General features: G+C 37.8%; 1 protein-coding gene across 1 annotated transcript; it reads right to left on the bottom strand.

The window, feature by feature from the left end:
• Positions 1-91: 91 nt before the first annotated feature.
• On the bottom strand, positions 92-4,995 carry LOC116393279 (retinal homeobox protein Rx2-like). Its single transcript, XM_031865457.1, has 3 exons — positions 4,660-4,995; positions 924-1,180; positions 92-529 (listed from the first exon to the last, which is right to left on the bottom strand). Exons 1-3 carry the CDS (start codon positions 4,940-4,942, stop codon positions 92-94), a joined length of 978 nt encoding a protein of 325 aa, XP_031721317.1. The 5' UTR covers positions 4,943-4,995.
• Between the last annotated feature and the right edge of the window lie 7,303 nt (positions 4,996-12,298).

The following is a 12,298-nucleotide window of genomic DNA, read 5'->3' as shown; positions in this document are numbered from 1 at the left end:
CTCGTCATGGGTATATTAACAAACAGTGGAAAAGCAGTTTGTAAACATTAATGGGAGCAGCTCAAAAATCCCTCCCCGGTGGCTCATCAGATCACATGTGCTGCCAGGTTTTATCCATTGACTGAATGTGCTCTTTGGCCTTCATCCTGAGTGCTGCGATGCTCGAACTCCTGTCATCCTCCATCGGGTATTTATCGTTGAAGCTGGGCGGGCACTGATAGGAAGGAGGGCCCATTGGCTGCATACCTTGGACCATGCCAGGCGGGGTGTTGAGATAGCCGTGGCTCGTATAGGCCTGCTGCAGGCCCTGCGGTGAACCCATGAACCCTGGAATGGTATGCATAGGTGTAGCACTGGACATGGGCGAGGTCAGCCAGGGATCAAGGGGCATAGGGGTGACCCCTGGCCCCACGCTAGGAGGCATCGGAGGACGGTTGAAGGATAACATGGGGGAATCATGGAGCTTCATGGTGCTAGTGTCCATCTTCTCTTGACGTCTCCACTTGGCCCTTCGGTTCTGGAACCACACCTGGATAAAGATACATTAATTAAGAATTGGTGCAGTAAGGCATGGGGACACAATAGCAAAAGTCATTCGTCATAACAATATATATACACGTAAGTAACATTTAGATAAACTTAGTGAAACTAATTTTGGAAAAGTGGTTTTATGAGAAGTGTTCCAGGTTAAACCCTATTTGTCCCAAAAGTGTACAGACTGTTCTTATGGCTGGGTGCAGCATAAAGTATGGAAAACAATTATGATAAAATGTTGAATAAATTGTGTTCTGCTGAATTAAAAATGATTCCGAATTTTATGCCTAATTGGCCATAACTTTAAGCTGCAGTTTCCATGTAACCAATACCACTACCATGGCTTTGTACCGTCACCTCATACCATTAGAATATCACATAGCCCTTACCTGAACACGGACTTCAGGCAAGTTAACCTTCATTGCCAACTCCTCACGGCTATAGACGTCCGGATAGTGGGACTTCTCGAAGGCTCGCTCCAGCTCGTGTAGTTGATAGGTGGTGAAGGTGGTCCGGTTTCTTCTGTGTTTTTTTTTAGTGTGCTCTTCCTCTGTAACGGCCTCTGGAGACTCCTCAGCATCGTCCGCTTCCTTCTGCAGGTTACTCATTTCTTCATCACACTTGTCACCGGAGAATAGGTCAGATTCTAAAATGAACATGAAAGGATACATATAGTATGATGTATAAGATGCAAGAAAAAGTATATCCTTTAACACATCCGTTAATTCACATTTTAAACAAACAAATATACAATTTGAATAAAATAAAAAGGGAAACGGTTTATGTTTGGGAGGTTTTAGTCTATGCATCCTCTGAGTTAGATCCACTGGATCGGCTGTCCTTTCCGTAGTGTTCATCATTGTTTTGGGTCCTGGATAATGTCCTTGTCCCCCCACTTGCTTCTATGCTTCTTGCAAATCTTCTTGCAATCTCAAACAATGCGACAGTTTTTCTATTATCTAGATTTCCTCTTCTGTCTTTATCCATTGTTTCCAGGTAGGGAGATCCGCTCCACCCAGTTTATTTGTGATAACTGGTATCAACCTAGTAAGCAGGTCCTAAAAGTTGGCAAGGCCACAAGGATAGAGTAGGACACAACATCCAGCTCTGGCAAATTAAGCCAATGCGGAAGTGTCTTAAACTTGCATTCTTTCTAATGGCCATCAGGGGGCGACTCCTCTGGTTGCAAAAAGATGTCTGATTGTATATAAGTCTATATAAAAATGACCCTACTTCTCACTTGATTTATTTTCTCAGTAAACATTGTTAACATAAGTTGATGATCTCAATCAGTAGTTTTAAGTCTTTTTCAATACAGCATGACATGCATTTTGTAAGGGATGATCCCATTTAGTGTAAAATAGACAATTAAGCAGGGTATGCTTTAGGGCGTGGCTAACTTGTGATTGAGAGCCTTGTCCGGTCTGGGTGTTGTCTGCGGTTTTGTCTTTCAACTTTAACCCTTTCACATGGTGTTTTCAGGTCATGAAAGTTAACTGTAGCCGTTTTGGACGCCTAAAAATGTGATATTCAGCGTTCGGTTGTACCACCCTCTTGTGTCACTTCTGATTGCAAAAAGAAAAAAGTGGCGACAGCCAAAAACCAAGCTGTTGACAGGAGTTTACACCTGAAAGCATCTTTTGGTTTTCCAAAAACAACTCGGTCAGCAATTATTCATACTGACACCTCAAAATAATAGGGATTCATACAGTTGAAAGAAGTGTTTTTTTATGGACAAATCCAGGCGAGGAAATACATGTGTTTTCCTTTTCAACAGTAACGCCTCACATTACTTATCACCATGTCATGTCTTGTTTCAACCAGAAATGTAGTTACCAGCATTAAAAATGTCTGACTATCTTTGTTGCATGAACATTCCACATCTTTCCCAAAAATTAGGTCTCTTATTTCATTTGTCCCGGAGACTGCCCCTATATCTGTTTATTTAATATCAAATAATTAATAAATGCATTATACTTGATCTACTATATGTTGTCTTTCTCTAGTTTTAAGACAAAAAAATATGCCACCAGAAGAAAACACCTCTACTTATGTGTGATTGTTGATCATTTCAACACAGATGAAACTTTTTAACCTGCAGCCTGATCAAAAAGTGAAATCTTAACTCTTCTCCTCATGATAAAACAGCTTAATGACTGATGACCTTTATACAGTTGAGGGCTTGCAAACACCAGGGGTTTGGCAAGTCCAAATGACATCACGTCTTTCACTGAATTCTTCCCCTGCAGTAATCATAGTAACAGATGCTACCAGTTAAACCTATGATTCCCTGCCTCCTCTAATCTAACAAGGGACTTAAGTTGGCTTCTGCACAAGTTGAGTAAACAGTCATAGTTCAGATTGTGTCTTCCAAAACATGGATGTAGAGCATGTGAGCCAATAGTGAGATGCACCAAAGCTCGTTAATCATTCCAAATCTTTTAAGGCAATATGGTCAACAGATCAGTGGCTTGAAATTATGATGCCATGTGGCAAAATCTTTGCTTTCCAGCTAGTTTGTGAAATCTTTAAAGCATGCATGTTTTAAAGGGTAAACCATGAATACACAGATCAGTATGATGGCTTTTAATACTAATTGAAAGTTACTGCCCTTGAGCTTTCTGCTTAATGGAAGAAAACTATTTTTTCCACATCATCACCGTCCATTGTATCATTATTGACCATAATATAGGGAACTCTGGATTAAACATGAAACTCTTTAAGCGTCACTGTAGCGTTGGCATATGTCATAATTACATCTGTACAAGTTACAGGTGTAAACCACCCTAATAGAAGTGTGTAGTTTACGATATTATTCATGTTTATGGAGCAAATTATCACTTTGATCACCACAAGTGTGGTTGAAAAAAAATATATAAATATCTAAATTGATCAAACTCTTGCAAATTTTGCACCAAGACCCATATAAAAGTCTTACAAAATCTTGCTTTGGTGTATGAAGCACTTAAATAGTAGCAGTACGTTCTTTTTATAGGTTGTAGCTACGTTAATATACCATATACCAGGCAATATTAAGACAGTCATTCTTTATTACACCCTACATATAGAGAAAATTATTGTGTCTCTGGGTTATTACAAAATCTGCAGTTATCAGATGTACACAAGACGCACATGAATAGCAGGCCAGCTTAATGCATGGCCACTGAGAGTCGATATGAGTTGCGATTGATCATGTCCATTATTTTACAGCATTAGATTACAGCAGTGATTTATTGATTTTTAAAAATGTCCATAGATTATGTCAAAAAGTATAGCAATGTTGCTTAAGATCATGGAAGCATACAGCAGGTGAAGTGTTATGTCTATCCCAGGCTTTAAAACCATCCACAGAACATTGTTTGAAATTTGCCCAACATCCCAAAGTTACCAACGATTACAAATATGTCTCGTACAATGAAAATAAATGAAGGCTTGTAATCGTTATGTTCGATATACAGTAACTTTGAAAATTGCGACTTGGTTTTAATTATTTCGATTTTAGAGCAGACAGATACAGAGTGATATTGTCAGATATTGTAAATGTGTTTTTCTAACTTTAAAGCAACATAAGAGTACAGTTAATTGGAAAATGAGGATTCAGCAGAGTAGCATGGGACACTCATGAGACTGGGAAACAAAAATTACGAGGGCACTAAAAGATGTTTGCTATTATTTCAGCTTTTTTTGGCTGCCTTTGTATTTCTGTTGTCGTACTGCAAAGTGAGAGTCCGATCGCCATCAAACTACATTCCTGAAAAATTACTTGTTCTATCTGGCGAACAAATCTAAATGAAAATAAATTCAGTTCTATGCTTCCCCTTTTCCACTCACCAAAACTGCTACCGTTATTGCTTATTTTGAATTTACAAGCTTAAGTGCTAGTTATATTGACATACTTTGCATGACTGTCCTTTCAGACAACCAAATAACTCATCATGAGAGTGGTTGATAAAAGGTAACACTTGAACTTTTTTATGGAAGGTCACTGGTCAAATACTTTTGGGAAAACTGTGTGGGAGTTTTAAACCAGACATATAACACGATGACAACCTTACAGCTCTACCTCCATTATGGTCCTGTTAAAGAGTTTTTGTGCCAAACAGTTTCTTTTCTGAAAGGACTCACCATGGTAGGAAGAATGTTGGGAGCTGTCACCCAGTTCTGGAAGGTGCCCATAGGGATCTAGGGGGAGCTGCTTCTCAGGGTGCTGTGCGGTTTCTCCGTTGGCTTTTTTGCTGTCATCATCCTCTTCCGAATGGAGTAAAGGGTCCTGGTCTTTAGTGAATCCCAGTATAACATCAATGCTGTGGACCCTGCCTCCACCACTTGACCCGGCACCTTTTGCCAAGTCATAGTTGTCCAGGCAACTATCGTCCACTATTCCCAGGGTATCCATTGACAAATGCATTCGAGCCTTTTGAGACACCTTTTCTCTTCTTTGTCAGAAAAAAGCAAAATGCTACCAAGTGTGACAAAGCAGGGCAGTTGATGTACAGAGCTATTGTTCTGCTTCACGTGAAATGGAGCAGATTTATGTGAAGCGTGAGGGCCGTATCCTTCAAGGAGACTGAATATATTGTTTACACAAAAGCCGAACCAATTCACATCTTTCTCTGCAAGGGAATGAGAGAAAAGAAACAAGACATAACATTAGACATTAGTCATGCCAATGTAATATCTGCATTAGTAAGCAGGTTCCCTTGTTTTGATTATTAAGATAGATCACTTTAAATAATGAGTGTGACTTTTTCCTCCAAAAGAAACTTCACTAAGTTATGCTATCTTAGTATAATTTCCATTATGATGAATAATCACATGTGTTGTTCAGAACACACATACAAAACTAATATAGGAAGAATTCAAAAGTGAACAAATGAAGAATACGTTGAGTTTATAGTTTCTAGAAAAAACAATCTAATTCTCAAGTTTGATTCCAATCATTTTTTACTTTAAAATTTTATATCACAGCATTTTAAAAGTTTTTACATAAGTGTGCAGTTAATTTAGTTTCAAATCCACCCAGCGACATTTGAGAACATCTTGAGAGGCACCAAATGCAAGCTGCACTTATACAATATTTCTTTATTGAATTCCAATCACAAGTACATCAAGTAATCTTACCTTCTTTCAGGTTCCTACCACAGGCTACGCTACATACATGGTGTCTCTGTAGTCCATAAGTTGCAGAGTGACACTAACAATATCTACTGTAGGCACTTGTTACTCCCAGTTAAGTCCTTGAAATCCCCTCCACACAAGTGAGCAAAGGACCTACCATTGGAGTCCTGTGCAACAAGCACATGTAATGTCTTTCTCTCCTGACAAAACTCTCCTTAACCACACAAGACACCAAAGCTTGCGGGGGAATGGTAGTAAAACCAAAGGGTTTAAGAGGTTTATTAATTGGAATCCTTCCCCTTTAAGAATGACTGACAGTTGTTTTCTGGTCAAGTAATTGCTCCAAATGTGTCCTGCATTCAGACCACAGAGGGAGGCCATTGCTAATGAAGCCTCAACAAGACTTTCTTTCAAAAAATCTATTGTCTGAAAGATAATGGCTCGTACTGAGAGTTTTCGCTAATCCCTTCATTATAGACAATGTAAGGGAGAAAAGACACAGAGATGGACTTTTACCTTGAATGGGTACACACTGTATAGACTTGTATTCAAAAATAGTTGTATTCAAGTAGGCACTTAACTCTTTATGAGCAGCATTTAATAATAAAATTAAATAAAACAGACGTGAATCTCGTGTTCAAAGCAAATTCGATTTTTATTATATTATTTTGTTGAAAAAAATAAAAACTAATGTTTCCTAATTTGTCTAACTAGAGTTACTATAAATAGTTTAATAATAATAATTATCATCTGATTTCTGATGCTTCATTTTTCATACCCTAACCAAAAAAGCAATGAGTTCATAGTACAGCTGTAGAGATGTAATGTAAAAAGACACAATCCTCTATTTGACCTAATTGATGAAAACACAAGCAAATAGTGGACAAGACTAATATTGAACACAGTCCTTATCACCCCTTTAACCTTTTTCAATTGTGTGACATGCAACCATATTGTTTACATGTGTCAAATAAATACATAACAAATAACATTGCATTTTTTGAAGAATAATCTAGTTGCTGAGCCTCTGATCGTTCACAGTAGGATTGGGCTGGGGACATTGGGGACGTTTTATCCTTCAGCCTGCAAGTTTCTCTTCTGCCAGCTGGCCCAGCCAAAGCTGGGCCAGCTACAGTAGGTGTTGCAGAGATCAATCCCATCCTTAATCAGTCTAAAGACTTCGAGATTTTCTCTGACCTCACTCTTCCTATCTGATGATATATTTAGGAGTTCTTTGCACGCTAGACGAAAAAAAATCCAACCTGGAAATTTTCTGCAGATACTATTATCAAGCATCAACCACGCCACAACAAGAGCATACTGATTTATTTTATTATATTATGTTATTATTCCTTTAACACCCACATCCTTTTAATGGTAGTTTGCCTTTATTCAGACTAATTGTATTTCTTTTATCATTAGGGTTTAGGCCCTTACCCAGAATTCAGACAAGTTTTTAAGAGTTTCAGGAAGAGTTGTCAAGGATTTATTATATTATTATATACATATACATACATGCAAACGGACACATACATACATGCATACATGTTGTTTTTCCTTGTACTAGATTTTATTAACAGGGCTGTATTGCCAATGATTTCTATGAGCAGAACGGTGTGTGTTAAGTGGCTTTGGCTCAGCAACTTTTCTTGGCTGTCAAGGTTGTTTTGCTAAAAAGCCGCGACTACAAAGCACATTATTTTTGCCTGTAAATGACAAGATTTGCCACTAGATAAATATAAATAGTTTTCTATTGTGTGACTTCAATTCATATATTTTTTGTACCAGAATTTTTTAATATTCTAGTAAGTCAAGACATTAAAAGCAGCATTAATTGCCTTAGTAAGCTGACACTATAAGACAGTCTAGTGACTTAGAGGATGATAATTAGTCCAATTGATTAGTGATGCAACTGAGAAGATTCATTGCTAGAGATTCTGTACATTCAGTTGATGTCAATAACATTTTCTCCCTGTCAGAAACGTTTGAGGTATCATATTAATTATCTCGACCAACATTGAATCTCAACAGAGTTATCAGGAGGTAATCATTTTATTGTTGGGGTTTCTTTGAAGTCAATGAAAATCAAAAGGCTGAACTCCAAATAAAGAGTTTACAGACTTCAAGCAAAAGTATGCATCAATTCTTGATGCATACTTTTGCATCAATTCAAAGATGTGGGAGTTAAGTTGTGGGCAGGTGAAGCCTGATATAAAGAGGCTTTCAAGTTGCATTGTGGGAGATGTAGTATCCAAGGCTTTTGAAGCTTAACTCATACCAGGCACAAACAGGTTGGCTGACTAGGCCTCTGCTGCTTCGCTTTTGACCATTCTTTTGTTAATTTGTCTCTTGCAGCCCCACTTTGTGGAAGTACTAAATACTAAAACTAGAGTACCTCTTTAAATTGCAGGGAATGTATTTGGTGAATATTTTGACATGTCATAGCACAAAAAGAACGGTTGTAATTAATATAAATAAGTGTTTTAGTGCGTCAGCATGTACAATGCATGCAAGGGCCATGAATCTACATACCTACATGCAATCAGTCAAAATGTCTGCTCTTACATTTGTATTTGGACATTTGTACATACTATGCCACTGCACACAGATAATGTTTAAAATATTCTTAGATCTAATTTAAATATTTCTGATATCCTTTACTTTCTGGCACACTTCATTAATGGCTTATATATCTATGAGACCGCTCCTAATACCACCCAAGTCGTAGGCAAGGGAAATTGATAATCATTTTATCACATTAATATATTAAAGCTGTCCCTCTTTGCTTGTTTCTCCATTATCCTAATTGAGTACAAATTGGTTAAGAGGGTGCTGCATAGCTATCAAGCTCCTTAGTTTTATCAGATGACAATTTAAGCCCACAAGATCCTATTAGGAAGAAAGCTGCTAATGTTTCAAGGCGCTGTGTCAGCTTACAGGGGGAAAGGGGGATGGTGAGCAGCAGGGGATGACAGGAAGATGATGGAAAGGGAGGGTAAAAAGCTGAGAGACTGGTCATGTGATCAGCTTGACCTGAAATGTGAAGGTAGAGCCGACACTGTCACATATTGTGCATTCATAGACATGCTGGTTAATGATCATTTTGTGTGAGCCAGTTAGTAAAAGGAGATTTGTTTTTACTTTTTGAAGGACTATAAACCTTTATTCACCGCCAGAATTAAATATGTTAAAGTTCACTTTGTTTGCAATTCTAAGATGTCAGTTCAGTTCTCCCATAGCGATACAAGTAAAAAAAAACAGGTATTTTTATCAACCAGAACAAGTGATCTAAAGTCACTGTCAAGTAACAGAGAGCACAAGCAGGTAAAATGTTTAATACTTAATTAAGTAAAACTGTCTGTGCCAAAGCAAACTGACTGTAATCCTGAGGGCTTAATAATAATCATATTCTTCCTGGCGAAAGTACAAAAATACAAAAAATACATCAAAACGTGCGGCCTGATCGGGAATCGTGTGCTATGACTTTTCTCAGAGTTTCGCTGAGCCGTTTTCCCGAAAATCGCGAAAAACAGAGCAAAATCGTTCTATTCACTTGAATGGGGTTTCGGTGTAAAGAGAGCAAAACAAACCACTTAACTTTGGGCCCATATTGACTAGCCATACTTTAACGTAGAAAAATGACTCAAAGTTTACAAACGTAGATAAAACGCTGCACTTTATTGAGCCAAATGGGCATTTTGATAGCTAGCACAGTTTTCATAAAGTCACAGATTAAGTTTCATGAAAATTTTGGGTCCGTTTCAGATTTTATAATGGGTGTGTATTGCACGGAATGTTCAGCGCTAGAGTGAGGACATCACGGTCAGAGTGGAGCGGAGCAGGAAAAGTATTCTGTGATTTTTACAAACAAATTGCACCGAGTCCCACAATTTTTACTCTTTACACACCATTTTTGACCAAAAAGCTTGGAAATGTGCTGTCACACACAACTGTCTATGGGATCCAACGCACTTACACATTTGGCTCAAAGAGCCGCAGAGCGACATGAACTCCAACCAACTGCTCCATTAGACTCCATGTTAAATCTGCTCCTTGATCCTCGCTTGTTGAGTTGTTCTGCTCCGCCATATTGCCGGCCGTCCCGAAGCTCTTATTTAGCTCGGAGGAGCGAGGATCGAGGAGGGATCTCTGAGGAGCCATGAGCGTAATGGGATTTTCCTCCTATGATATGTCAACTTTTCGACCATGAAACAGACACTACACCAGGGGTCCCCAACTGGCGGACCGCGGTCCGGATCCGGACCCACACGCAGTTGCATCCGGACCCAGGACCTAAAATCGATAGTTTGGAATCATACATATTAGGCAGCGAGTTTGTACTTTAACCGGCGCATCTTATTCAGCCGTTACAGCACTTGTTCAGCGGTGCAAGACACACCGACCAATGCGGTGTAAATCACATCTACATCTACTACGAGGCAAAGCACAACTCCCTTGAACAAACATACCCACTCACATCTGAAATGAAGAGACAGAAAATAAACCTAAGAGCCCAATATGATCAGAATCCTAACACATGAATTCACTGTTCAACAATGATGTCAACAGAGAATAGAGCTGAAACAAGAGGTTTAATAACCACAGATAAAGTCCATGCTCACTAATTTCTCTTTTTAGATGACAAAAATATAATATTGTGGCTTTTTTATTGACATCACTTCACACCTGAATGAACTGAATTTAAAGCTGCAGAGCAATTCAGTGAAATTAATTTTTCTAAAATGAAGTACTTTATTTTAAGATGCACATTTTTGAAAAGCTTTCTGTTATGTCAGTTATTCTTTAATCCAGACCTTATTTTACTTGAAAGAGCATTTATTTATGGATTCTATGTATTATTTATAATCCATCCAATTAAATTTGAAAACTGAGAATAATAATTTGTTAAAATATAATTGATGTGTACTTTCTTTATTTGATTTGACAGTTGTTGACTACACAGATACATTGTTACTACTACTAGGCTACTTGAATATATATATATATGACACTAAATAGCGCGAGTTAGATATTATTGTAATGTTTCGAACCTTTGCCCGAGGAGATTTTCTCAATCTGGACCTTTTGGAATTTTAGTTGTAGACCCCTGCACTACACCGTATATAAGCCAGTCAATAGCAGAAACTATGAAGCCAATTGTGCAGTGTGCAACTTATATGTAGTATAAAATACCGTTCATTAGTAAACAGTGATATTTCTAAAAATATATATCTCTTTCTTAAAACCCGAGAAATTAAAATGTTGTATTACACAAAAGTTGTATCTTTTCAATCTTTTTATTGTACATTTGAATGTGTCTCACACAGTAACTCCGGATCCTGTGACCAATACATCTAAGCCCAAACCGTGTGTGCTAGCATAAGGACAGTGTATTAAAAGGTTAAAGGGTAGAAAAAGAAGCAGGTGGCTTTGAGTAAAGCTTTCCTTGAAATTTGTTTTCTTATCAGCAGCAGCATTACCACATTACAGTAATGTTGTTAACAAGGGAAAATAATTCACACCGGGCATGCCTGATCAGAGTCCATTAGATCATTCTATGAAACATTATCTTGTTAAAACAAAACATGGTCTTGCCATCCACTGACCTGGATTTGCAAAAAAAAACTCCTATTATACTCATTGGCCCAGTGGAAGTGCTAAAATTAAAGGTTAAATGTTGTAAATTAAGACCAAATGTCTTTTTTCTTTGGAAAAGCAAAACAGATCTAAAAATTGCATTTGCTATAAAAGCATAGAGAGTTAATGAAGGCACGAGGCGAGTCATAGACCAATGCAGTTTGTTGTTTTATGATTTTTGAAAGCTCCACTGGCTTCATTTGTTTTTGTAAAAAACAAAAATTTGAACATTCACAGCATATCTGTGACTTTGCGCAACTCTTTGGTTAGAATTTAGGTCAGTGTTTCATATGTTAAGGTCACGTTAGATTACTTTGGTTGAGTTTATGTTAGGATTAAGTTTGGGTTTATTATTTGTGGGTAATGGTTAAGTTTTTCTTCTGGTTGCTTAATAAAAGACAAATACATACTTAGTTCAAACAGTTCATTAAACAATGGGTTTAAAGACAGTAGGGTTTAGCTAACTTAACTAAAGCAGAAAAGACGCTGTTAATTATTCAATCCAGACTTAACCGCCTGACCTGGAAAAACTGAACTAACGTCATTTGTTTTAAAAGCCCACGTCTATAAGTGTACCTGCAGTGATGTCGTCTGTACTATAAGGCAGTATCCATATTAATAATAGGTTTGAACTGTTTACAGGGTGGTCTGTTCAGGCCCTGACACTCTTTTAATAAGATTATCTTTACCAAGAGCTGCAGCTTGGCACAGACCCACGGTTACTTGATGTCTTGGCCAGGGCTGCACTCCTTAACCCCATTCCCTGGCACTGCCATGTCATTTATAAACGAGGATGATCTTGAGATTTACTGAAACTGTGACCATGCCACTCACTTAGATAATGTCTCTTCCGTACATAAAACAAAATTAGGATTTGTAGCTTATCCTTAAAATAATTTCGAGTAATCTGTTGTTTTAACAGCTAGCCCCTTACATGTCTATTTAGTCCTCGATACAAATTTAAAAAAGGCTGTGAATCTTGTGAAATATTAAATATGCAGACTAATGT

The sequence above is a fragment of the Anarrhichthys ocellatus genome, unplaced genomic scaffold (assembly GCF_004355925.1).
Source record: "Anarrhichthys ocellatus isolate YVR2014 unplaced genomic scaffold, GSC_Weel_1.0 scaffold32, whole genome shotgun sequence".
Lineage (NCBI taxonomy): Eukaryota > Metazoa > Chordata > Actinopteri > Perciformes > Anarhichadidae > Anarrhichthys > Anarrhichthys ocellatus.
The sequence above is the reverse complement of the archived record's forward strand: the minus strand, read 5'-3'. Positions and strand labels throughout refer to the sequence as shown.

Bases quoted from the DNA above. Each gene is read 5' to 3' on its own strand.
- LOC116393279 (XM_031865457.1), bottom strand. From the start codon at position 4,942: ATGCATTTGTCAATGGATACCCTGGGAATAGTGGACGATAGTTGCCTG. The intron at 1,181-4,659 runs GTGAGTCCTTTC...TGTTCATTTTAG, and splicing joins CCAACATTCTTCCTACCATG to AATCTGACCTATTCTCCGGT. The intron at 530-923 runs GTAAGGGCTATG...ATCTTTATCCAG, and splicing joins TGCCTGAAGTCCGTGTTCAG to GTGTGGTTCCAGAACCGAAG.